Source organism: Channa argus, chromosome 11 (assembly GCF_033026475.1).
Source record: "Channa argus isolate prfri chromosome 11, Channa argus male v1.0, whole genome shotgun sequence".
Lineage (NCBI taxonomy): Eukaryota > Metazoa > Chordata > Actinopteri > Anabantiformes > Channidae > Channa > Channa argus.
Window position 1 is genome coordinate 13,845,854 of NC_090207.1, and position 27,936 is coordinate 13,873,789.

At 41.4% G+C, this 27,936-nt stretch overlaps 1 protein-coding gene across 4 annotated transcripts; it reads left to right on the top strand.

The window, feature by feature from the left end:
• Positions 1–179: 179 nt before the first annotated feature.
• Positions 180–27,936, top strand: ebf2 (EBF transcription factor 2). 4 transcript variants are annotated; one of them, XM_067521985.1, is made up of 16 exons: positions 180–813; positions 2,400–2,556; positions 4,234–4,297; positions 5,852–5,907; positions 5,997–6,070; positions 7,521–7,589; positions 22,293–22,374; positions 23,875–24,016; positions 24,460–24,590; positions 24,801–24,927; positions 25,042–25,130; positions 25,253–25,318; positions 25,533–25,707; positions 25,799–25,978; positions 26,080–26,250; positions 26,422–27,936. In XM_067521985.1, the coding sequence occupies exons 1-16, from the start codon at positions 680–682 to the stop codon at positions 26,451–26,453; spliced, it is 1,749 nt and encodes a 582-aa protein (XP_067378086.1). In that variant the 5' UTR covers positions 180–679; the 3' UTR covers positions 26,454–27,936. The 4 variants fall into 4 exon arrangements, with proteins under 4 accessions (XP_067378086.1, XP_067378084.1, XP_067378087.1 ...); XM_067521986.1 differs by having other exon boundaries at positions 181–813; positions 4,240–4,297; XM_067521983.1 differs by having other exon boundaries at positions 26,080–27,936.

The following is a 27,936-nucleotide window of genomic DNA, read 5'->3' on the forward strand; positions in this document are numbered from 1 at the left end:
TTACTTGTCGCTCTGGCCGAACTTATTGTGCGGAAAGTTTGCTGAGAATCACTGGTTGGATGCTGAATTTGGCATAAGTCCAAACAACGGATGCACTTTACACCAATGAGAGCATCCATTTCAACAATCGGTCCCGCATATGGCACTGAGGCCCCTCCTCCACGCTCTATCCCGGCTGAGGGTCTCATTCATGCTTCAAGACAGTGGTTCACTGGCACTGCAAGCTTTTTGGCCCTCGGATCTAGTGTTTTAGTCAGATCTGGACTCACGACAAAGGGATACTTACTGCACACTGGTGTTTAAAGACATTTCTTTAAGGGACTCGCTCTGAACTGTCGGATGAGTTGCACCAACCGAGCAGGTGATTATTTGCGTGAACTGTCGCTGGACATTTGCGCTTGGACAATGCTTGCAATCAGTGGGGGAATATATTTATTTTCATCGCTTGAGCCTTAAAAGAAAGTCTGTGGGGATCATTTAAAAACGAGAAACCGTCCGAGAACATCACACAGCACAGACTGTTCATTTCTCAAAGCTCTGTTTTCTTGCGGCGGTCTGAAGCAGCGCTGCGCCTTGGTGTGGACCTTTTGTTGTTGGCTAAAGAGCTTTAGTTCTCCAATTCTACGTTTTTTCCTTTCAAGTCAAAAAAAGTGCATCACACGTACAGGAGAGGGTTTAAATGTTCGGGATCCAGGAGCATCTGATACGAGAAGTGAGCGGATCAAAAGACAGAGGTCTCGGAGAGGAGATGGATCCGGTCCGGTCGTGGGTGCGTAACGTTGGTGTTGTGGATGCAAACGTCGCGGCTCAAAGGTAAATCTCAAACTCAGCTGATTTACTTCTCACCAGGTCTTTCTAGCAGCTCAGCTCAGGTTTGTTTGCAACGTGACATAGTTTATTTTTATGATCACGAGCAAAATGTTGTTTACTGTCTATGAGTGTTTAACATGGAAACTACTTGTTGCCAAAGATGAAACGAAGCCCCTTTTGTAGTTCTTTTAGAATGGGAACAACAACAGCACTTTAAACGAATAGTGTCTTTGAAACAAATACAACTTGAGTTTTGCTGTTGTGCACAAGAAAGAAAGCCCATGTTCCCAAACGGGAAACTTATAATCAGAACAAATAAAGTTTGTCATAAAGTTACACAGAATAAGCCTCTAATCAGAAAAGTTAATCTTGAGCAAAGCTTTTACTTGACATTTTAGTTAAATTTGTGATCATTTCCCAAAACATGTATGTGACAAAATCTAAATGTAGATTATATTATTCTCAGGTTAAGCATCTGATGTTTTTAATGTGGCGGCTCAGAAACAAATTCGTCTCAGGCAAACACACTTTATGATTTTTAATGAGCGGAGGTAACGGGTTTTCTGCAGATTATTAATTTTTTCTATTTGTCTCAGAATGTTTTTCCATATTCTCATAGATACTCAATAATCGACTTCAAATTTAACATTTCTTTACCAATGCACACACACACACGCGCATATACACACACATCTGTGTTATCATATTGCAAACTAGTTATGTCCAAAGTTTAGAAAAACAATAGGCTATAAACAGTCATCGAGATGAAAAAGGGAAAAATGCGACTATTTAATGATTATAATGCATATCTTAATTTTTGGCAAATAAAAATAGTAATTACTACGTTCTGCAATAAAGTCGCGGTGTATTGAATTTTTGATATGAAGTATTTAATTGGAAATCAAAATAAAATTTAACATAGCTCGGTTTATTAAAATATTTATTCTCGGGACTTATGGTTCTTAGAAAAAAGGTTTATTGCTGTCACGACAAAATCCACCATCAACAAAATCTTTGTTATCTTTGGAAAGAAATAGAACAGCCCATTTTAGAGTTAAATTTGTAGAAAACCCGTACAGTGTTGTGCAGATTTGTTTATTTCTTCTTTTTTGGGATTGATTTGACATAAACCCCAGGAGTTTGTTTTGAAAAACTATAACTAAATCGTTCATTTATACAAATTAGTCAGTAGCATATTAACTTTACAATCATCCTCACACTCAGTCATAATCAATGATTATTCTGGCGTAAAACATTGTTTTGACAAGTTTTTCTTGTGCTTTTTGTCTTGATTCTCGTTTTAATTTAATTCGTTTTAATTAATATTTATAGATCATTATTTGTGGGTTTTGGTTTGGTTTCTAGAAATTGTTTATAATTACTCCTGATAAAATAAAGACCTTATTGGAGAGTGTAAACCTTTGTTCCTAAATCGAAATTACTTTGAAATTTGTCAGTTTCAATAATCTAAATATATTTTATGTGTATAGTAATATAGTGTTTGATTTAATGCAAGATTTTGTAAAAAAAAAATATAATCAACCAGCAATTGAATATATAAGGACTATGTCTTCCTGTTGCATTTTCAGTGGAGTAGCACTGTCAAGAGCTCATTTTGAGAAGCAGCCACCCTCCAATCTCCGCAAGTCCAACTTCTTCCACTTTGTCCTGGCGCTTTATGACAGACATGGCCAACCTGTGGAGGTGGAGAGGACAGCGTTTGTGGACTTCGTTGAGCATGAAAAGGTGAACACCTGTCTGTCCTAATGCTTAATTGACAATGTGAACAATTCACTGTCTTTACAGTTCTGACAGGGGGGAACCTTTCTAGGTTTAAAGAGTTATTAGCTAAACAATTAAGCAATAAGAGCAACAGAACATATTAGTAACACACACTATATTTCAGCTTTAAACAGGTGCTCAACTTGATCTTCCCCATCCCCAGTAAAGCCAAGCATATCAACAGCTGACGGCTACATGTTCACACAAGCTTTACCCTCAATGAGCGGATGTGGGATTGAAAAGGAATATCTAATGACTAATTAGCAGCTTTCCTCATTAGGAGGACATCACTGCTTTTTAAAATGCAAATTATGCTCGCTCCTGTTAAGTTATACAGTGAACTGATCATCAAAGTCTCTTTTCCTTCATGCCCCCTTTCCCATACTCTAAATTCTGCTGTGGGGGAGCTGGATTCCTCAGGTTGGACAAGACCAAAATAAGGAAGGGTGTAGTGAAGAGACAGAGTTAGAAAGTGACTACAGAGGGGAGGCTGAGCCTTATGCCCAGTGCTGAAGGATGTTTTTGCCTTGTGGTGAGGGAAGGAAGAATCTCCCCAACTGGCAGCAGCTCCCCCCTTACAGAAAGACAAGTAATACTGTCCTGCCAGCTGAACTTTAAACACAGTTTTACATAATTTCACAGGTATAGGGAGGGTAGGCTGTAGCACTAATGCCAGGGCTGAAAGCTATCAGTGTGTTCCCCTCTGTGCCACATAGGCCAGTGCAGAGTAATATCATGGCAGTGGAGGAGTTCATTTTCTGCATGGTTACCCTGGCATCTGTTTTTGCTTTGTAATTATGCAGAGGTAGAGTGATGGCATGGTGAAACAAATGCTCCTCTGTGTGTATTTACAAAACTTATGATGCCAGGCATCCATCAATCTCCTAATGTGTCTCAACCTAACTTCTGATAATAAGTTTGAGCTTTCTCACTTTTCATGCATTTTAATCCCCCCACCTCTTCTTCCCTCCTTACAACTGTCTCCTCTTTCTACTTTCTACTCCCCCAATCTCCTCGTTCTCTCTCTTCCTCTCTCGCTCCTGTCTTTGTGATGCTAGCCTCCTGGGTTATTGGACCAGAGAGCATTCCTCTGAGACCACTTAGAAAGACCAGTAGAGGTAGAGGGAGAGAAAGAAAGAGGGGGAACAAGAGGCAGAAACGGGGAGAGAAGGAAGAAGCGAGAGGCTAGTGGGGAGCCTGGGGGAAGGAGGGGTAGCAGAAAAGAAGTTTTTCTGTCAAGGTCGACTGCTGCTCAGTCTCACATACGGTACTTTCCACTCGCTGGAACACACACAAACACACACACATACATGTAAAATGCCATACCTTGTTGCCAGGAGGACCATTACTTTTGGTTTCAAGGCTTGCGAAGTTAGTATCAGAAATTATAGTTCAACCTCTATAAAGAACATCTGACTCAAGGTTAAGCACTCGGCTTATGGGCACAACACAGGGTCCCATATGGGCTTTGAGCCTACAAACCTCTGATCTCTATACTGCTCCCAGGGATGGGTGAGCTGCAGGAATAGGAACGACTCACTGTGCTTGGCACTGCATGGGGATGCCCAGCTGTAACTCTCTGTGTCCCAAATGTGCCTAACTGGATGCATTGCATTTGTCTCTCTTTCCACTCTTTCCAAGGAGCAGACTGGAGAAAAGACCAACAATGGCACACACTACAAGCTCCAGCTTCTCTACAGCAATGGTGAGTCTAACATGCGTTCTGAGAGTAAACCTCCTCCTTATTAAGGTATGTTAAAGTGCTTTATTTGGCATTATACATACAAGGTGTACAACAAAATTCTGTCCAGATGGGGGGTTAGTCCAACCGGACCTGAACGTGTCTCTCACACGTTTTTTAGATGTTAAAGTCCACACAGAGGGGCCGTCTCCGATGTGGGGATTGGACCTGGACCCTCTTGCTGTGAGGCAAGAGTGCTAACCACTCTCCTACCGTGATGCCCCATTTTCCCCTTGCCCCCTTACCTCGCGTCTTCTCTCCGAGCTCCTAAATTACCATACGCTTGTTGCCTAATCACTGGGTTTGTACAGTTCATCTATTTCTGGGCCCGTGTATAGGGAAATGAGGTACATGTAGCCACCCTACATCACCCCCAAAATTCCTCCAACCCCCCATTGTGCTTCCACATCAGATTGGAGGATACACAGAAAAATTTGGTTCCCATGAGTCACTGCTGTCTCTACTTTGCCATTGCAGTGGCACCCATGGGAGAGAAGATGAAAGACATGTTCCAGAGAAACTCCTGCACACACACACACACACACACACACACACACACACACACACACACACACACACACACACACACACACACACACACACACACATACACACACACACACACACACACACACACACACACACACACCAAGAGCACTTCCTCTACATCCCCTCCTCTTATTCCCTTCCCCCAAGTGATATCAAAGGCATCTCAATTGAGACTTTGATGAGAGGAACACATTTTAAAAGCAACACTCCCCAAAGTCTCTATAAAAAAATTCTTGGGTGGTGTGCTCTTCTCTTAAGTACCAATTCATTACATGTTTTTTCCTCCTGTAGCATGATTTACTTCCAGAGTTTTAGGTATTTCTTGAAATTTACATGATTACACAGAAGCAACAAACAATATTGTGATCTTCACTTAAACCATTTGCAATTTTACCCGAGATGCATTGTTATTCCACTCGTTGATTGACTAAATTTAGGAATACATAATTTAAAAAAGCTCATGACAAATCTTGAGACAAATCATGAGAATGTGGTAAATTCTGACCTCGGTGAAGAACATGACTAATAATCATCAAACATCAAATGACTCTTAATCCCCTTAGAAACCATCAGAGAGAAAATATGAACTGCATGCCAATTGTATTCCTCCATCTTGGTTGAACAGAGTTCAGTGTCTTTTTTCTGAGAGCCTGTTGAGAGTCTGGGGAGAAGAAAATCATAAATCTTTCCATTTTATTTTGAGAATCTACAGCACATTGTATTTTTTATGAATGTTAGAGCAGGTTAGAGAGTTTAAATAGAGTTTCAGTTGCTTCATGTATGGTTATGGAGTATTTTAAAACTTGGATATACTAAATCAGCCCCAATTTCCTATTGTTCAGTGATGTAGAGTTTATTTATTCTATAAATACATCTATTTCTAGCTTGGTCTACAGAGGAAGAGTGATTTTACAATTCCAAAAATTGGTTTCATAGCTTGACAAATTTCTTCGTTTTTCTTTTTTTCAGGAGTTCGTACCGAACAAGATCTTTACGCCCGACTTATCGACTCAGTCACTAAACAGGTTGGCAACCTTGGGCTATATAAACAGGGGCTTAATTGATTCTTTATGAAACTGAACCTATCTCATCGCTCCTTGTTTCCTTTACTCAGCCCATATCCTATGAGGGTCAAAACAAGAATCCAGAAATGTGCAGGGTTCTGCTCACACATGAGGTTATGTGTAGGTGAGTGTGACACACACATGCTCTTTGACACCTTCACCCACAATGACAAAATCTGAATATCCATTACCCTTCTGAACTCTGCTTTGTCTCAGTCAGTTGTGTTTTTAGGACAATGCTCTGGGATCTACTTTTTTTGGAAAAAGTAGTCTGTGGTTGAACCTAGGAGTGGCTGTAGTTCAGTTGGTAAGGCAGTCGTCCACGGACCAGCGAGGGTCAGCAGTTTGATCCCTGGCCCCGGCTATATTGTCGAAGTATCTCTGGGCAAGACACTGAACCTCCAACAGCAGGAAGGGCATCCAGTGTAAAAACTGTGCCAAATCAACATGCAGACAATGATTCGCTGTGGAGACCCTTAACTCACGGGATAAGCTAAAAGTACAAAAAAAAAACTCTCCCCTGTCTGTTATCACTCTTGTTACAGTGGTAGCCCCCAGCTGATTTTAGCTGTAATTCAGCATGTCTCTAGCCAGCTCTTGTTTCTTCTTGAAGCTCCTGGAAGCAGCCGTGCTTTATGGGGACAATCTAGCTCTGCTTCAAAATGTAACTCCAGTACTTCTGTTTAACTCAGACAGTATGGATAAACTTTATCACCATGTTTTTTTAAAGTGGAGTAAGTTTAAGAAGTTTATCACGGCTTGGGGACCAAGGAGTTTTAGTTATTATTGGGTGAATAAAGAAAATATGTGAACTCTAGGTTTTGGATAGGGAAAGAGCTGAAGAGAGTGGTCTGGAAGTGGAGCAGTGACCTGGGTTTCGAGGGCAGCAGGGGAAGGATAGGGGGCTGGGACATGGGGAGAGGGGCAAAGACGGAGTGGGTTTTGCCATTGTGTAGCCAGCAGATGCCCAAATGTGACTCACAGCTGGCTAATAACAGAGCCGAAGAAGCAGAGGGCAAGCGTCACAGCTGGGGAGTGAGGCCGTCTGACAGGGGGGGGGAGGGGGGCAGGGCAGGGCCAAGCTGGGACACGAGAGGGGTGAGGTGAGGCGTAGGGGTGGCAGATGGTTAGGGGTGGGGGCACTTTTGTTATGCAGTGAAGGGGACTTTGGGGAGGGGGGGTAGCCAGCAGGCTCCTCGGACAGGACTGCTGACGAATGGTAGGATGTTGTGGGCCGGTGTGTGTGCAGTGAGGCTGCGTGGGGGTTGAGTTTGATTTCGAAATCAATGTGACAGATTGCCTGGCTGGCTTTTCACTTTTGAATGGTCTCTCGCTGTTTGTAGGGTGTGTTGTTGTACCTTTTCTTCCTCTCTTTTATTCTTTTGTCTATTCTTCCCCTCCCCTCTCATGCCTTCTTTGTGTGCCTTTGGATCTTGGCCGATTGTGGAGCGGAGTAGTCTAGGTCTGTGGATATGGATGGGCCAGACAAATAATGTCTTCTCTGGTTTAATTTGTTTTTGTTTTTTTGCAACACTGACTTTTCTTCTTTTCTGTCTCCTTAACCTTCCACTCAGCCGCTGCTGTGAGAAGAAAAGTTGTGGCAACCGAAACGAGACGCCCTCTGACCCAGTCATAATTGACAGGTAATGAGACCAAACCAAGTCCCACACAGTGCCCACCACCTCAAACAAGCATCTATTCATACTAGACATTCAGTTTGCCCTTTCTTTGCACATATACCTATACACTCACATGCAGCAACAAAGGGAGCTCAAGATTTGGTATGGAGGTTCCTGTGCTGAGATCACTCCAATTAGTTACTGCATATTCAGCCAGTAAGAACTATAGTGGGTGACTATAGTGGGAAAATAGATACATAGCAGTGAAGAAGCCCTAGATACAATGTGTAGTAAATATAAATGTTTTTTTATGACACTCTTAATGTTCCAGTGTCCAATTCTCATATCAATATAAATTGTGCACATACAGATGATGTATAAGATCATGTATACATTTTGATATTTACAACATGCAAACTGGCTGTACTGTACAGAGCAAATGTGTCCATGTCTGTCTCCCACATGTGTCTCTCTTCATCTTTCTGTTTATCTGTTGATCTATCTCCAACCTGCTGGGATCGGTTTCACTTTGGTCACTCATTATGTTCAACAGCCGACGTTGCACCTGAAACCTGCCAAAAGCGCACATTTCCTTTCATCAGAAGCATGTGGATCTTTCATAAAACCAGACAGGCTCACACATGTAGTAAATGTTCACCCTGACATCCAGTTATCAGACTTAAAGGGGAATGACCAATGCTGTAATCAGCATGTGTGAGGGCCTTCACGTCCGAAGGATTTGAAGGTCCTGCAATGTCTGCCTGGCATTAACTAGTATGATGAATGCTCATAAGCAAACCGCATGTGAAATACTTTCTCTGTGATGTCATAGACGGAACCTTCATCACTTCTCTCTCTCTGTCCCTCCTCTTTCCTTCCTTCTTTCTTTCCCTACAATTGTCTGTCTAGATAACACTCACTTCATATACGTCAAGGACCCTTTTCTCTCCCCTCCTCAGTTCAAGCTGGCTGGCTGTTGACAGTGTGTCTCAAAGGACCTCTGCTGAAGATAGTTTTCATATAACGGAAAAATCGGGTTGTTGTCTTTTGAATTTTCCCAGAATACCTTAGAGCAGCTGCTTTTCTCATTTACTGTTGCACATTATTCTTCCAATAACCTCTTCCTCAACCTTTTTATACTTTGTCTTAACATGGTTAAACCTCTTTGAAATGTGTTTGTAAATAGCTTGGCAGCATGCTGTTGAGGAAAGAACAATTTCTATGTGTCTTTATGACTCCTGTGTGTGCAGGCTGATGTGCAGCTGTGAGGATTGATTTAAATTGAATCATTGACCTACTGTACTCACTAATCACACTGGGCATATCCCATCCTGATGGGGGCTTCTCCCACTTGACTGGCCTGCAAAATCCTCTCCTCGGGGAGCATTCTATTAGCAGCCAGCTAATTTCTGATAAGCCCATGGAATTTTGTCATAGCCCTCTGCCCTTTTATCCCATCGTTTGTGCACTTTCTCGTTTGACCTTTTGTATGTACATCACACACTGGAAAAACAAAGTACAATGATTGGCAGGCCAAGATGTGTGTGCATCTTCTGAGCATGCAGTCACTGTTTGTGTGCACACTAAAGGATGTATAATTTCATGTGTGTGTGAGAGGATTGTTTATTATGTATGTATATGGATGTATGTGCAACTGTCTGTGTGGCTCTGTGACCCCTACTCTGACCTTTTCCCCTAGTCACTGCTTGGGTCTTACATTATTCATGTGTGTATGTATATCTGTGTGTGTGTGTCTGTGTGCAGCCCATGTGCCTTTGTGTATGGGTGTTGGTGCCTGAGTGTGTGTTTGTGTATTTGGGCATGTGTGGAGGAGACGGTAGCATTCTGTGGCGCTAGTAATCAGTCTCCTGCTCACAACCCTAACACCTGTTCTCCAATTAACATGTGGTGTGCTGGGCCCCACTCGCTTTTTGCCCAGCCACTGCTTTCTATTCCTTTTTCTTCCTCCTTTACTCTTTTGTCTTTCACTCTCAACCTTATGCTTGTACTTCTCCACAGCCTTTTTGGTCTTTTCACTTGTTCTCACATAGGCCCACCACTTTTTCACTCCTTATTACTTAATTCCCTTGCTTCCCTTGTTTTTTCCTTAATGTTACCATCTCCTCTACTACATCCACCCCCCCTCCTTTCCTTTTGCCTGTCTAATTTTTCCATAATTAGGTGGTGTCATTAGGACACCTACCCAAGCACAAGGGAGTTTGCAATTCCCCAAACGGCCCAAACCCCCACTTTTCTAATCTCCTTTCCATATTGTTTCAGTTTTCTCTCCCCCCTCTCCTGCTGCCGCACCCCCTCTCCATCTCCCCTTCTCCCCTAATCCTGATTTCAGTGAAAGGAGAGAGAGGAAATCACAGCTGATCCACTGGGAGGGGCGAAGGGATAGAGGATGGAGGGGCCAAGGGATGAGGAGGCCAAGGGCACTCGTTGACAAAGAGATGACTCTTAAGTTGCATATAAGAGAGAATTATCTAATGCCCTGCTGCCTGCTGTGTCTAATAGTTTTACAATTGTCCAATCTTAACATTGGTGAACCGTTATATTTACCAGTGTTGTGATATGACTCTATTTGCAGAATGTCACTTATCTTTGACAGATGGACTGGCTTGTTCACTGATTGGTCAAATGATTGATAGATTCCTCGGCGCTCATCAGCATAAATCTTCAAACCATAACACTTCAAACTCATGCAGTGAATATTTCTACTACTCTTTAAAATAAGTATTTAAATTAAACATCCTACTTGGCTTAAAAATAATATATTTTATATATTATGTCGTAGGTTTTAACACAGCGATTAGTGCATCAATTGGTTCAGTGACTGACTGAAAATTAACTGACTGATATGGTGATGACTTGATTTTTAAAGTAATTTTCAACCAAAAAATCCCACAACTGGCTGGTATCAGCTTTTCGAGAAATGAAATTTTGCAGCTTTTCTAACTTTATCAGTAATTAACAAAATATACAACTAAATAGACAAATAAATAAATAAAAACACATAAAAATGTTGGTATTGTTATATACAATAGCTTTGTTGTTTACAGGGTGTTAATCTTTGCTCTGAGTTCTCAGTATTAACTCTTCGGCATTATTGTCATGGCATTATTGCCACGCTGACCTCTGACCTCAGAGAAACTATATTGGTTCTGGCCCAAAGCTGGCCTCTGTATTTATGAGTGACCATGGTTTTACAATGGAGACAAGCAGATGTCAGTATTAGACTGTGTGGTTTGAATTGGGGGGGGTGGGGGTTAGCACTCACTATGTGTGCTTTTATATTTTGGCTAAGAAGTCGCGATCAATATTTGTTCATAAGGAGTGTGTGGAGGGATCCATCGTAAGGCAAGACCCTTGTGATGTGGAGGACAATGATCAATGGCAAGCACTATCTCACTAATTGATCGTGTTTCCAAGAGGGGTCTTTTTTAACAAGCCAGAGCTCAGAAACAAGAAGAATAATCAATAAGAATTCTCCAATGTTGTCAATATGGCTCTTCCCCCTCTCCAGATGCAAAAAGACCTCACAAAGACTTGCACATCCTCATTGATATCAGGCTTTGATTTTTAGATTATGAAAAAAAGAAAAAAACACAATATCTACCTACAATGCAAAAGTAACATGACTGTTGAGTTGTCTTTTTATTTAAAGTAGTTATTCCTTTGTGAGTTCATGCTCTACTGTTTAAATAATGATAAGTTGTCTTGGGTAATGGCTTGACTTGAGATGCTGAGCTCCAAGACGAATCCATTACTCTTGATCTCAGGTTGTGGGTTGTATTGATCTGTTTGTAGTTGTGGTTCTAGTTATGTGCATGTACTAGAGGTTTGTGTTCAACTAGTGCAGTGCTCTGTTTCACATGATAATCAATGTGTAGTGGATTGCTTCAATTTCAGCTCAATTACAAAATTGACCAATGAAATGTTTCTTTCTGCAGGGTTAGTTGTTCATTTCTTAGGCTCTTAAAGTAGTAGTTTTTATAGTTCTTTACAGTTTAACACTGTTTGGACAGTTTGACAAACTGTTCAGATATAATGTAATGTTGTACATAAATGTCTGCTCTCAACCACTGACCATCTGTTCAGATGTTAGTCCATCCATCTGCTTGTGCCTGTCCATCCTAAACTCATTAAATAACAACAATATATGATGACGCATGCTGCTTCCCTCTTTGCTTGCTGAATGGCATTTCTCACTGCTGTGTACCTGTTCTTAAAGTGGGACAGAAATGTTTTTCAAGCTTCTACTCCTAATACTGGGGAACACCAGCCTCTTCATTTTTTAGCGACAGCCAAAAAGAAAATAGAAGCTGCAAGTCTTTGGGAAAAGAACATTAAACTATCAGCCAAAGAATAAATGCAGGAACATTTTTTGGACTGTGTCAGAGGTCAAATTCTTCTCCTTTCCCAGATGAATACTTAGGTTCTGCCGCCAAGTCGTCCTGTTAGGTCATTATATATACACTTGAGAGTTTTATGTATAAGACAACAAAATCATTTTAGAAGATTGTTTCCCATACTCCTAGTATAAGATTCTTCTTTACTGTGCTGTGGCTCTGTTAGCTTTTCTATAACATTACGTTACAATTTTTCTGAATTACACAATTCATAAATCTCAGTTCAACTACAAATTGTCACTATAAAAACAATAATAAATAAAATTAAAATAATCCAGACGAACATTTTTAAGTTTACATTTCAGACACACCCTCATATATGGCTGGTGCTGCCAGTGATGGTCACCTTGTTAGATCAGTGGACTTGCTATGACAGAAAAAGTTGGTCAATCTGAAAGATTGAATTTTCCAGAAAGCAAAGAGGAATGTTATTGTTTTGCTTGCTTGATTTGCTTGGCTTGTTTTTTGAGTACTGCTACTGTGGTATAGTATAAAGATGTCATTGTCAATAAGGTGACAAAGATCTATGACGGGACATATTAGCATTTATGTAGTCTCCAAAAAAGCATTAAAATAGTGCATGTTGTGTCTTTATATTCTCAAGTTAACATTTGTGGTTTTAATATGCAAGCAATAATAAATAGTGTTCAAAATAATGGGTGTTGTGATGTAAAAATCAGCACTCTATTTGGCATGATGTTGTGCCACAGTCTATTATCGCAGTCCTATATTACAGAGTCACCATCCATTTTTTGACATTTGTATGCAGTCAGTTTACATCAGCCTGAATACGTTTCTCAATTTGTAGTTATAACAAAACAGTGGCATTATTTCTATAGCATCTTTCTCATAAAAGCCTCTCAAGGTGCTGTACTTGTATGTCACAAGCAACAAGCAATGCCCATCAACAATAAACCTTATAATAAAAATAATCCAATTTAAAATTAAAAAAATTAAAACATATAACAATAATAAAAAAATTACATAATAATGCAGTGGAGCAGAAACCAAAAATTCATCAAAGTCACGAGGTTGCACAGTGGTTGTGGAGTCCTGGTGTGGTCCACTTTGGCTAAACGGTTCTGTATGACAGTCTGACTCAGGTCCAATCTCAGATCTAACAATCAAATTTGACAAATTCGAGTCTGAAACCAGGGCCTGTGAGGAGGACATCTGGGCCACTGGGGCAGCCATAGCAGATGATTGCATAATGGAGATGTGTCTTGCTTGGGCGAACGTCACAGATTCAAAGCAATGAATCAACTTGGCTACTTTTGAATCTCAGCTTCTGGTTGGTGGATCTTCTTTTTATATTGTAAGAATTTCAGTTTACAGTGGTTACAGTTGTTACACATATCCAGACTAACTGTGTAATTGTTGTTGCTCATCATGCTGTTTTCTACCCCGGCGTCGCTTGTACCAGTGTCTGTGTCATTAGTGTCTGCCTAATGTTGCTGGTTGGTAGTAACTGGACTTTAATATACCCTCCACATATTGCTGTTTGAGGTCAGTCAAGGCTTACGGTCATACATTTACAAGACTTGAACTTCTCATTATTATCAACATCACACTGATGCAGATATTAATACATGATTTACCTATCTTTCACACAAACATACATGCACAGAGGCAGACACACTGATCCCTCAGTCTGCTGTCACAGGTCTTTCCCTGGTGGGCTAGTACTGTCCAGTCCCTCCAGACCCCCTGTCAGCGAGCCCCTCAGGCAGGAGGCCAGGCAGCGTGGCGACAGGGCCCTGAGGCTCCAGTGCACACCGCCTCACACAGCAGAGCAGCACACAGGCTGGACCACTGAGCAGCTGGCACAGGACCGTGGGGATGGCTCCTCCCTTGGGGCAATGCAAGAGGGAGAATGACACAAAGACAGACAGGGAGAGCCAATGCAATGTCTAGAATATCAAATCCACTGACAGGTAGCGCTTCAAACAGTGAAAAGAACCTCACTCAGACTTGTGAGAATGAGACCAGGGGCCTTTGGTGAGGCTTGAGCTTTCTGTGATGTGGTCTCATGTGAACCGGGATGATCCTGGACTCCAGTGTTCACAGGAGGTGTATAATGAGTGGTAGGTTATGAGCCGAGTTTGTGTTTGGTCACCTTTGTCCTGCTTGGACCAGTGTTGGCTGTTGTGGCTTGAACCCTGACACAAGGAATAGGTCTGGTTTGTTTTTTGGAGAGCCACACAGGGGGGAGGTCGGAAACAGAGAACACCAAAGAAATGTTTTGACAGGAAATGGGATTTGACTACCAACGGGCTAATGTGGAGGAACAGCGGGGGCGCATAAAAGTGGGTGGGATACCAAGGGGATGGGGGGAAACTAAAGTTTTGAGTTGCAGCTCAATGACACTCTGAAAGGCCTCACACTCCCAGAGTAGCTGGGGCAAAGCCTCCCATTTGTCTGGCCACTAATAGGGTTCACCTTTGGTTGGTTGAGCACTATAGAGATTAACTAGGAGCACTCAGAAGATCAGAAGGGGGCAGATTACTGTGATTTAGAAGTACTTCAGATCAGAAGGAAGTGACTGGTTTGTGCTTATGTGTGTGTATGACTATCTTGCCTGTGGGTTTATTTATCATGTGAAATTCCTGCATTTGTCATTTATTTTGTGAGGGGATTTTATATCAACGTAATCAGGATCTTGTATGTGTATATGCGTAGGAGGGTGTGGAGTCGAGAGGGCAGTTAGCAGTGGTATTTAGGAACAAGGCCTGTTTTCTTTGGCTGGATGCTACCACTGTGGGTGGGGCAGTGTGTGTGTGTGTGTGTGTGTGTGTGCGTGCGTGACTGGGTTCGGTCATCCACCTCCTTAAAGGTCTTAAATTTCACTAATGACTAAGCAATGCCCCCTGGTGCTGGGCTGGCCCCATCAGCCACTGTGTTTGTTTGTTTGTCTGTATATCTAGAATCTGGAAATACTATACAGTATTTCTTCCAGGAGTTACAATTCTGTAAAACTCCCCACTTTTAACTATTAGAAAACATTTCCTAACACTAATATTTACATCTGCAATATTTCTTGAATATATTTTCATTAAGAACTCCAATTGACTAATGCATGAGATAATAAATATTGCTTATTATTATTATTATTGTCCATACATAAAACTGACTAGAATACGTGGTTATAATATGTGGTTAAATATTCCTTAACATAGAATTTCAAAAAATCTGCAAACACAATGCTGGCAGATAAAGTGTTACAGAGTGCAGGTTAAATGTGCACATAGAAATGCAGTATATAAAGTTACAGGGAAGCAGAAATCATCGTGGTCTCTTTTGTCTTTTGCTGCGTGAATCATTTATGCACCAGATGTTGTTTCCTCAACATGGAGGAAAATATGAATCGAAGAAAAAGTGAAACAGCTATTTAACAATTGCAATGTCACTATAATGTCTGGCTGTGTCCCTATGTATGTGTATCAGTGTGTGAGTGTGTGTAATGGTCCTGATGAATCTGTCAGGACTGAGGGCAGGGGGTGATGTGACTGCTGACAGGCTCCCAGCATGCATGCTGAGAGACCCAACAGTCTGCATGCTCTCCCTCCAGCCCTCCCAACAACCCTGCTCTCCTTCTCGTCGCCCAGTTCTCGGCTCCACACATTTGCTGTGTATTAGCCACGGACAGTAAATTACAACACCCTGGACCTCTGAGCGATTCCATTCCCATCTCTTCACAAGTTCCTCCTCTCTCCCTGCAGCACAATTATCCAGCTCACCTTCTCTACGTCTGTCTATCTCCCTTCCTTTCTCTCATTTTGATCTGTTTTCCTCCCTCTGTCTGTCATATTCGTCCTGGCTCTTCGACTCCCTCAACCCTGTCAGATTTCTCTCCCCTGTCTGTCTTTCTTTCATTTCTGTTATACTTCTCATCCTGCACTCTTCTATTGTGTCACGCAACACAGCGTTCCCTTCCTTACACATCCCCTTCACTCCCCCTTTACTTTTTACAAGCAGGTCCCTGTTGTCTAGGCTTCACAGGTTTCTCAGCAGCTTCTCTGTCTCTTTCTTTCTCGTCCTTCCTCCTATCCTTCTCTCCCGCCCTCTCTCTCTTTGCTCCCCCCTCTCCTCTCTTTTTCTGGAAACAGATGTTGTTTGTCAGATCTTATCATTACTAGCTAATTAAGAAGACATCTCTTCTCCTTCTGTTGTTGCTTCTCTTTCCTCTCCTCTCCCTCTCAGTGGCATCCATCCCGGATTCATTGTTCTTCTCTGACAAAGGTTCAGGTTGAGCTTTAATACACACTTCTCATTGGTAAATCTGATTAGTGGATGATTGATTGGATAACTATTAAAAAAGCAACATTAGTGTTTATTTCAAATTACCTTATGGTATGTTTGAAATCTAGTCTGCTCTAGAGGGTGCTCCACATCTCCATTTGACAGTTATGAGAGTGTGTTTTGAATCCTCGTCCCTGAGGACACACCAAGCATGCTGGGAGAGGTCAGGCCGCTGATGGGACTTCTATTCCCTGTCCTGGTTGTGAATTCATGCTCTCTAGACTCGGAATATCTACCCATATCCATTTATTTGGCAGGCTGACCGTAGTCCCATGTGGCCATGCTTTGTATGCAATCTATGCTTTGGCTAAGCTTGGGAGATGGAAACTTAAACACATTTAAAATTGTTGAAATCCACATTTAGCAGTTAGAGAGAGGTTATGCAGTTAAACACTTTAGCACCCAGGAGGAACCTCACTTTGACACTCAAGTGCCTCTTGTGTACCTTTCCCATCATTCTGCTTTCTTCAATCCAGCACCTCTTTTCCTCTCAGCTTCACTATGCCTCAGTCACTTTTGCAGTGGTAAGCCTGAAGGTTTTATAGCACTACCAAGTGCTATAAACCAGCACCAGTGGTTTAAATGTTTGGCTTTGTCACTGTTCTCAAGTGTGGAGGTAGGGTGGGCCTGGACTAAGGCTGCAGGGGTGAGGTCAGCCTCGAAGGCAATGAAGAAGACACAGCCAATTCTATGGGCCACTTTATAATAAAGAGTTCCCACATAACACAACCTTTAAGATGATTTACTCAGGGATACTCTCACTGCTAAGCTATAATAAAGCGTATTTAGATTTTTGATGAAGTAAAAAAAGAAATTAAACTTATGTCCACGAAATGATGCCCATCTCAAACAAGCAGACAGGAACTTTGTCTAAATGAACATAATCTTAGTTACACACTGGTATTTCATAAGTATTAACTGCACAATATCAAACCATCAATCAAATATCTGTTTTTTAGGTTAAAATATGTACAACTGAGCATGAACATGACAATGTACATTTATGCTTTAGAAATAATCATTCAACAATTAAATATGAGTGGTATTACTTTTAATGTCCCAGGAGGTTATTGGACATAGATAGTGATTAGATTCTATCCTGTTACAAACTTTTAAAAATAGGAAAAAAACTGCACAGCTGGTTTGCTGATTACAAGAACTTTGTATTCATTAGTGCGCATTATAAAAGCTGTCACAAAAATGGGAGAAAAGACTGCAGTGGAGTCGGTTTGGCTGTGTGACATTTGGTCTGTCGGTGTAAGGCGAGTAAAGCTGATGCCAGAGATATCCCTGTATGTTTTAAGAGGAAGGCAAGGGGCGGGGTGGGGTGTTGGACAGGGAGGACTGGTGTGAAAGGTCCTGTGGAGGTATGTGATGGAGGGGGTATCAGTTCGTGGAGGGTTTTCTGTGCCCCATTAGCAATGTCAAAGGTCAGGTGCCCCGGGTGTTAACCCTGGTGACCAGTCTAGCTTCCAGTCTGCCAGGGGACCTGAGTCCAGGGGTATTTATTACCACCCTTACCTCCCCATCTCCATCCCCCAAACACAGCTCTCCCTGTGGAGGAAAACAAAACACCTCCATCCTTCCACCCCAGCCGTTCCTCCGCCTGGGTACATGTACTAATTGGATGCATATCCATACACTGATGCATGACGACCCATCTGTTGATATGTGGATGTAATATTCTGAGGTGAACACTAGTTTTCCAAAATCCGAGCCCTCAGACACAAGCTGCAGGATGTTTTTGGCCAATTACTTACATGTTTTATTAAAAATCAGCAAGTGCTTACATGCATGTGACTTTTAGACATTTGTTTTAGAGGCACATTTTTTGCCGTGTGTTTAATTTTGCATGATTGATTGTGCACACATGGTTGCAAGCCAGTGTTTGTCTTTGTGTATTTGTCTGTGAACTCATGCATGTGTGTGTGTTTTGTAGAGTCTGTGTGCAACAAATGGATGCCTACATACATGCATGTATCTGGGCCTGTTGTATGAGTTAGTGCTCTCAGTGTGTGAGTGTGGCAGAGGAAGGCCCTCAGCATGTCAGTATGTTTTAATGCTTCACATCTGGTTTCCTAATTTTCCTCCTTCCCTCCCTGCCCTCCCTTCAGCTTCCCTCCACCGCGATGTCAGGACAATGTTTTGTTTTTTCAGGGTGGTGGAGGGGTGATGGAGGGGATGTCTGATGAGTGATGGCCTGGAATACAGGACGTCAACATTCTCCCTATCTTCCTGTTTCTTTTCTCTTCTCAGTCTTTCTTAGTGTGTAGTATCTTCGTATCTTCTACACCCTACATCTATTAAACATTTTGAAGTGGTACATGCATGACAAGGAAGATACAGATTAGCTCTTTTTCTGTTTCAGTCTCTCTCTTCTCACTCCATAACACCCAAGTCAGCTGAACAAAAACAATGAAAATCTCTTTTCCTCAAAACTTCCTCCTCTTTGTTTCTAACAAAACATAAATGTGTCATTTTTGTAACACTAACCCAAATTTGGAAAGCCAAATCCTGACACAGGAAAGGAGATAGTATTTTAGCTTGACTGCTAACTAATTTGCTAACCATTGCCACCAGTAAACCTTCATTTACAATGAGCACAGAGGGTGATGTGTTTTATGCCTATGTGAAAAGGCAGTTTCTGTCAACAGGGATTAGTGCTGATGAATGCCTATGAAAATTTTTGTTAGAGGTCCTGTGCTGCTTAGGTGGTTGCTGCATGATTAAGGGCATATGTAAACCATAGTGTTTAGCACCTACATATAACAGATGCCCCATGGACAACATTAAGGAGTAAAAATCTACAAAAACTTTATCTCTATTATTGTTTCTTGGGCCATGACTTGGTAGTTGGTCATTGAACTACTTTCAGTTAAGGAAGTGTCACCACTAGGATGGTTGCCTCATGCTGCGAAGTTTGTGTTTAGTCCTGGGAACTGAAGCAGATGCAGACAAAAGAGACTGGAGGCCTTGATAGAGATGCAGAAGTGACGACAGAAAAGAAAAAAACAGACTCCCTGTGGTGCCACAGTGGAAAGTGATCCCAAGGTTTAGGACTTGGGTATGTTTGTTGGTGTTTCCTGTTTTAATTGTCACTGTGGAGGGTAGATGTTGGAGAAGATTACACCTGGTTTCCATTGTTGACTGCTGCAGATTTTGTGAAAATCATCCACTTTTAAAAATCACTATGAAACAGCAACATCAACAAAATATTTTGGTGTCTCAAATGAAAGAGAACTATGTAAGAAATGTTTTTTTCTTACAAAAAGAGAACAATGCCTAACAAAATGTCTTTGTTGGCAAATAAAATTTGAGTTATCAAATATTATAGGCAACAGCTTAAAAGCTAAAACATGTGCCCCTCTAGTTTTATTTGCACTGTGCTCCACACTCGACAGTGTTTTAATCAAACAGACTCACAGTTATACACTGGGTTTATGCAATTCTATAAATCCACACAAAAAAGCACACATTAAACATAAACATAATAATGCTAGTGGAGTTCTTTGAAAACAGCCCTTCTCTGTAATTTCCTTGTGACATGAAGATCACCTCCGATTCTTTGCATGTTCTCCACATCTCTTCCCTGTGGATGGGGAGGTGTGTGGGTGTATTTCATTACCAAAACAAAAACAAACAACAGCAATATTAAACTTTTGCAACCACAATAGAGGAGGGGATAAAAAACAGAGGGTCCTCGACTTCTTATTAATTATGCAAGATTAGTCTAATTATAATTCAGCAAATGAATGTGTGGCAGAAGGTGCGAGGCGACGGGACTGGGAGATTTGCATGTTAAGTGGGCAGGGGGAAGCGGCTAATGCATGCTAATATATGCGTCAATGTCTCGCTTTAATTTCAGCATTTGCAGCTGTGTGCGTCCGAACTGAGGGGGGTGAAAAGTTGACTCAATGGGTTTTTGGGAGGGAACCAGAGGTGGGGAGTGTGAATGCATCAACGCATGTGAATGTGTGTTTCTGTGTGTGTGTGTTTGAGGCATCTGGTGTCATACAAACAGGCAATGATGAGAAGAAGTCAACAAACAAGGTCAAGAACCCTCAGAAAATGCACAAAGCCTTAGATTAATGCAGACAACCTCTCAATTAGGATTGTAATTTTGCTATATGAGGCATCACCGCCATAAACATTTGTCAGTCAGTCAAATGAGTGATGACTGCTAGTCAGATGAACTTAAGCCAGACCATGGACGTTATTAAACCAGCAATGTGGTTTCTGTGCTGTTACAAATGACTGTCTTATATATGATTGTTGTGGCCTTTAAAAGGATCCATAATGTAAGAATCATTGCTCAGGATAAAACGTAGATAATGTATGATCCTCAAAGGAGGCAGTAAAATGAAACAGTTTTGATTATCGTTCCTTTTCAAAGTTAAAAAATAAATTGCATATGTTTCTTTATGAAATCTACTGTACATATAGGGATTTTTGATACTGTTATACTTTTCTTGTAGTGTTTAGCAGAATGTGGGACGAAGTTAGACATCGGTGGAAGGAGGAAGTGGGGGAGTCACAGATGTGCCTTTTACATGTTTCCACACTGAACTAAGGTCTAGCACAGCTTTGAGGTTGAGCTCTCACTGATAAATTATAATCACTCTCTGCCAACAACAATATTGATTGTCCTCTGACGAAATATGCTCAAATCAAGAAATACTGGACACACAGTTGGAAGCATGGGCATGTTGTAAGCCAGGTTTTGTTCACAAGGGAGGAAGCTGGAGCGAGTGATGGAAGAATAGCGAGTAAAAGCTGACAGAATGAGGGAGAGTATAGTTTTCGATGGGAGGTTTAAGGGGCTGTGGGGCCAATATGAAGTTCCTCTCCAAACAACTGCTCTCCATTAAGATGACTTATATTTGCAGAGAGCACAGTGTGGGTGGGATGGAAGCAACCCATGTAGCCCAAAACTGCTGCCTCCCTCTGCAGCATTTTTCTTCTGCACTGTTGTTGTTTATTTAATTGGAATATTAATGGATGCTTTTTTTTTACAGGGGAGACAGAATTGTGTTACAATGCAATGAAGTGGACATCTGGTCTGAGGGCTCCTTTTCTTTTGTTTACACATATTTTGAGCGTAATTTCTCTTGAGGTTTGTGTAGATCTACTCAGCCTTGCACCTGCCCTTTTTCTATACTTTCCTGCATCTCACCTTACCAAGTCTCTCTCCTCACGGTGTTTCAGTGATGGAATGTGTTCTTGTTGTTGCCTTCTCTTTCCCACTGCTGTCTTTGCCTCTCAGCATGGGGACTTTGGGATTGCGGCAGAGCTGCGTTGCTATGGCAGCGGGCTGTGTTGCCGAACTGTGTACACCTGGGATTTGGAGTCTCTCAACGTAGTCTTCCTCTCTCCTATTTATTCCACCTCTCTCTAAGGTTTTCTTTGGTGTAGCAGGGGCTATCAGCACCCCTCTTTTTCTGTCTCCTTCTCTCTGTCTCCACAGTCACACTCAAAAGTAAGCTCACATACGTAATGAGACACATATACTTGAAAACAAAATTCATGTCCATACCAGCACCTGTGCCTCTATCACTACCTTCCTCTTTCCACCTCCTCACTTCACTTTCTCTGTAGTTGTCTCTACCTTGTTTCTCTCTCCATTCCCTTGTGGGGGTTCAAATACAGCAATGCTGGATACCACAGTCCCCTGAGTGCTCTGGCATACATCACTGTCTCTAGTTTACTTTGAAACACAGCAGCTCCTTTCACCGGACTATGCTTCATATTCTTATCCCTTGATACAAAGTGTAACAACACAGACATTAATTTTAAGCTAAACAGCTTGGATTGGTGTCAGAGCTGTAATTATGTAGATGTGCACAAATATGTACACAGCATCCATAAGAATTATTCCAGATAATAATTAATGTCTGCTTCGGCTGCTAGTGTGTTGCAGAATTGCAAAGAATCGTATACATGATTCTTTCATGTGATTTCTTCATGTGATTCATTGGTGATTTATTAACATGTGTCCTCTTATTTACCTTTGCAGGTTTTTCTTGAAGTTTTTCCTGAAATGTAACCAGAATTGTCTGAAGACAGCAGGAAACCCGAGGGATATGAGGAGATTTCAGGTACAAAAACATGGGGAGGGAATGTATGCATGTGCTTGTATGTCAGTGGAATGGGTGGGACGGAATATGGAAACCAAATTAGAAAGAGAAAAAATTATGGTAATGCCAAAAATAGCCCCTTCATGACCCTCCATCATAACAGAATGATAAGCAATTTTTTTGTCAAGTCTGTTCTGAATTTATGTCACAAACTCTCACGTAATAAAGCTTTTTTTTCCCAGTAGAAGACATGGAGATGGAAGTTAAAGGTGAAAGTTAAAATCAATAAGGAGTCAGAAAGACGGAAAGACAAACGAAAGGAACATGTTTTGTGGGAGACTTGATTTTTGGGGTGCAGGAAATAGGTTGAGGTGTTTCAGGAAGTTGTCAAGAATTGAGTGATTGGCTCCAGATGGAGGAGGTCATATTCCGTGACCCAGGAAGTGGTCACATGGGACACTCCCGCCTCACTTCCTCTGTTGCCTTTCAGCACCAGCGGCCCTTGTCTGGCATTCTCCTTCTCCCTCTCAAACCGTCTGGCCTTCCCACTTCTTCGCGCTCCCTCTGTCTTCTAACATGTTTGCTTTAACTCCTGCGATGTGACACATGCTGAGAAGTTATGGGCACCCAGGCGCTCCAAGACTCTCATCTCTGGGTTAAAAGGTGATCAGAGCTGGACAGGAGTCAGCTGCTTGATCGATAATTTACAGTTATTTTCCTTAAGGTTCACCTCCCCTTGCACCACCTATAGCACATATGCGTTTTCTCCTTTCTTATGTTCTTTCACCTGCAAAATTACTGCCATGTGTTCAATTCAAAATGAGCACTTAGTTTGTTTTACCTGTCTGATTTTCTAAAAAATGCATATAGTTTAATATTTATAGTTTACTATTTAATTGAAAACTGGTCTTTACAACTGACCCTTTGCCTCTAACTCTCAAAAATGTGCTCATAAATACACACCCAAACTCATTATGAATGTCAGAAATAGTGTCACATCAACACACATAAATATCTAAAGAGAATAACACACAAGCATCGTCTCATTAATTATGTGTCTCAACCATATGAGGCAGATGTGGGAAGGGACACACACAAGCTGTAGCCAGAAAATCAAATTAGGGCCACTATATATCATGCACCACTTTAACAGCCGGGTAAAATGGGAGATTTGGTCCATATGTTTGGTGTCATTGAGGGATCAGGAGAAGACAACGATGTGCCTGCTGCATGCTGTATGAATCAAAAAGTTAGGCAAGAGGCAGCGGAGTGGCCATATGGAGACCTGATGGAGGAGTGGAGGGGTGTATGAGCAGTGTCATCACCAGAATGTGGACCTATAATGAAGATCCCAGAGATGTCACATTACCTATTGAGAAATATTACCCTCACCTGTATGCTGAAACAAATTGTTGCTCAGGGATTTTGCTGTGGTAACTTGAGACTGGGACTCGCAACGTGCTGTCCAAATTGTGCACCTACATCATGCATCTTCCTCTTGGCTCCTGTCCTCTCTTTCAGGTGGTCTTGTCCAGCACTGTGAGTGTAGACGGCCACGTCCTAGCTGTATCCGACAACATGTTCGTCCACAACAACTCAAAACACGGTCGGAGAGCCCGCAGACTGGAGCCAGGCGAATCTGTGGAGAATACCATGGAATACGGTAAGAGACAGACACTACAACCCCAAAATGTCACACTCCATTTATCTTTCTTATTTCCTTATGTGTCTACTTCATCATTTTCACTCAGAAGCACAGTGCATACTTACCCCGAACACTCCCACAGGTACTCAAGTTGCCTAATGTCAATTTATAATCACCATGATATATCAAAGATATGCCATTACCTGAGCTTATTCATGCATTAATTAAATACTTGTCCTCACATACAACATAAATGGCATTAATGTTTTATCTTAAATGCACATATGCACATAATGCACATTTTTAGTAATGAAAGACAAAATATGAGGTTTGTTAAAACTTGGCCCACACATTCATCACCGAGTCAAGAAACACACATTACACTTGTCTCTGCTGTGGTGTAAGGTAACTATATACATTTACTCCAGTACTGCACTACAGTGTTTTGCTCTTCTGTTTAGCCACCCCATGTATCAAAGCCATAAGTCCCAGTGAGGGCTGGACCACTGGCGGGGCCATGGTAATTGTCATCGGGGAGAATTTCTTTGACGGGCTGCAGGTGGTGTTTGGGAGCATGCTAGTGTGGAGTGAGGTAGGAAATATCATCAAATCACCTCACTAATGATGGTACTCTCAAAGGTTTATTTTGAAATGATATATACAATATAGCATGTGGCTTGTCTCATCATTAGATCATTTATGAGGACTCTACAAAAATAAATGTTAGTACAAAATATTTACAATACACTTGGAGGAGTTCTTTTTTCTGTTTCATGACATGATTTTTGTGCTGGATCCTCAGCTGATCACACCACACGCTATCCGTGTCCAGACACCTCCTCGACACATCCCTGGGGTTGTGGAGGTCACACTTTCTTATAAATCTAAGCAATTCTGCAAGGGAGCACCTGGGCGCTTCATCTACACAGGTATTGTGCTCTTTTTACCAAAAATGTCCACACAAATGAATTTTAACTATAAGGTTTAATGAACTGTGACTCTAAAAGACACCCTATGTGTTATTTGTACTTTTATCTTTTCAGCCCTCAACGAGCCAACTATAGACTATGGTTTCCAGCGTCTTCAGAAAGTCATTCCTCGACATCCCGGTGACCCAGAGAAACTAGCCAAGGTAACAGCCTCCTGTATTAATCACTTTTCCTAGCTTATGGTTATTATTTGTAATTATATAAAGAACCTGTATATGCTACAATCTTATTTAGATATTAATGTAATAAATTCTGTTATTTGCAGGAGATCCTCCTTAAGAGAGCAGCAGATCTTGTAGAGGCTCTGTATGGAAACCCACACAGTAATCAGGTAAACAAAACAAACACTTAAAGTGACATTGTGAAACAGAACAAGTATATATAACTATATACAAGTATAAGTGTATGTTAATAAGCTCATTATACACATTTTCAGTTTTAGAGATTAATTATACTATATATGTGTACACTGGTAATATCTTGCAAAACTGTATTAACTTTCTGTATCAGTGACATTGACCTGTAGCTGACAAATGCATTTGTAGGACATGCTCCTGAAACGTGCAGCTGACATTGCTGAGGCACTCTACAGCGTTCCTCGTCCTCATAGTCAGCTGCAGGCGTTGCCCAGCTCACCAGCCCACGGCAGTGTCATGGGCCTGGGCTCCTACCCCTCTCAGTTAGGTGTTAGCATCGGGGAGCCTGGGCAAAGCAGCCAAGGTGAGCAGATTGAGTCATTATTTAGTCCTTACTTCTGTTTTGTCAACCAGTGAAACTCTGATCTGATTCTACATTTAAAATCTTCTTTCAGGTTACATTCGAAACTCTAGTAGTTTGTCTCCAAGGGGCTACCCTTCAGCCTCCACTCCTCAACAGTCATATGGAGGCAGTGGTGGGATGACTGGAGGCTACGGGACAGTGCCCATGACCAGTCTAGGAGTTCCTGGTTCTCCTGGTTTCAGTAGTGCCTCCCCTACAGGCTCCCCTTACAGTAAGAGCTTAAATACTTGGCTGTAGATTAGTGTGTTCATTAACTTTACAGTGCTGATGTTGTTTTGATTTTCAGACTGACTGTTGCTCTGTGTTCCACAGTAATGCCCTCCAGTCCCACTATACCAGGGAGCTCCAGCTCCTCTTCATCTCTCTTGCCCTTCTCCTCCTTCCCGTCTGCTGCTAAACAGAAGAGTGCTTTTGCTCCTGTCCTCAGGCCCCAGGGCTCTCCCTCTCCTGCCTGCCCTGCCTCAGGCGGGAACAGCTTCAGAGGTAGCCACCCAACTCACTATCTGACCCCCCTGTCTGAACTTACGAATGCAGTCTAACCCCATATACTAACCGCTTGAAAATTATGACTCAACAAGACAGAAAGCTGGATGTACAATAATGCAAGACCTGATTGGCTAGAATCATAGATTCTGTATATTTTTTCCTCTCCAGCGATGACGGGCCTGGTTGTCCCCCCGATGTAGCAAAGCACCCACCCCAATCTACCCCAGACCACTGCTTCACTTAGCCCTTCTTTTGGCAATAAGAGGGCAGGGAGAATGGAAAAATTCATCACTAGTGGCCATGTATACCCTTTCTCCCTGAGCCTCCTGCCACTACCAAGTCCCTTTTTTATCCAAGTGGATGAAAAGGACAAGGTATGAAAATGTCCAAAGACCAGCCATCCACTCCAGAGACAGAGAAGAATCCTCCACTCGCAACAATAAACAGACAATGCTCCTTAGGTAACAGCAACTGACTGGACCATACATTGCTGTGTGTAATGAAGGATCTGCATTTTTAACAGGAATCCAAGATAACACTGGTCCTAATTTCAACTCCAGCTTCAGTGGCATCTGTACTGACCTCTGACCTAGAATCACATGCAGTATTTGATTTTTTTCAGCACCTGTCCAAACCTTGGCGAGAAACATACAGATTGCATTGTGAGAGCAGTGTTGGATGATTAACATTCTGACATAATGTTACAGCTCTAAAACACAGGATGCTATTTTGTGTGTGTATGGACACTTTATATGGCATGTGTGTATACTGTCTGTGAGTTAGCAAGAGGTTTTTTTGTAGTAGACTTTTTTGAAGACAATTTACATTCCAGAAAAATAGACCCTTTATTTTTTGTTCTGATCTCTATGGTTTTTCAATGGAGAACTCCTTGTCTCAAGGGTTATTACTAAAGGAATTCATATATTGATTTATTTAAGGACAAGCAATTTAACTTATTATAGTTAGTTTAGGGAATAATATAAACGTGTTTTTATAAAGTGGACCCTTTTCCAACTGTTACTGATATGCTGTTATTGCAACAATTGCTAATTAATTGGCTAAATGATCAGAGGAAATTGATATTTTTGGTTGAGAAATTTACATTGTAACATCTCCATTTTGCAGTTTGTCACATAACTCCTTAATGTTATGCCCACCATTACAGATGGCTATTGTGCTTGAATAAAGGAAACGTGTTAGTTGGCCTTAACTTTTTTAATTTTCCCCATATTGCATGCTTTATATCACCTATGCCCTAAAAGGTTTTCATTCCAGATTGCAAGGTTGAATTCATATGACTATAACCTTTAAATCATTTCTCAAGTCAGTACAGGTGTCTAGTCACTATGCAGTATAGCACATGAAAGCACAACTGCTCATTAGAACAGAACAGGGCATGTTAGGTGTCTATTAATCCATATCATGCTTTTCTTATTCGTTGATTTTTGTCATCAAAACACAAACTTCATTCTCAGGACATGAAAACAAAGAACACAAAGACTATGCCATTTGCAAATTTGTTTTTTAGAGTTTGGTAATTTTATTTATTTAAATATTATTAGCAATTTAATATTATGTTTTTTGAAGCCATCTTTCTTTAAAACGGTACAATAAAATGGTGCAAATGTGATTTGTATATCTCAAGGTGTAATTATATTTTGTGTTCCAAATAAAACAAATAAG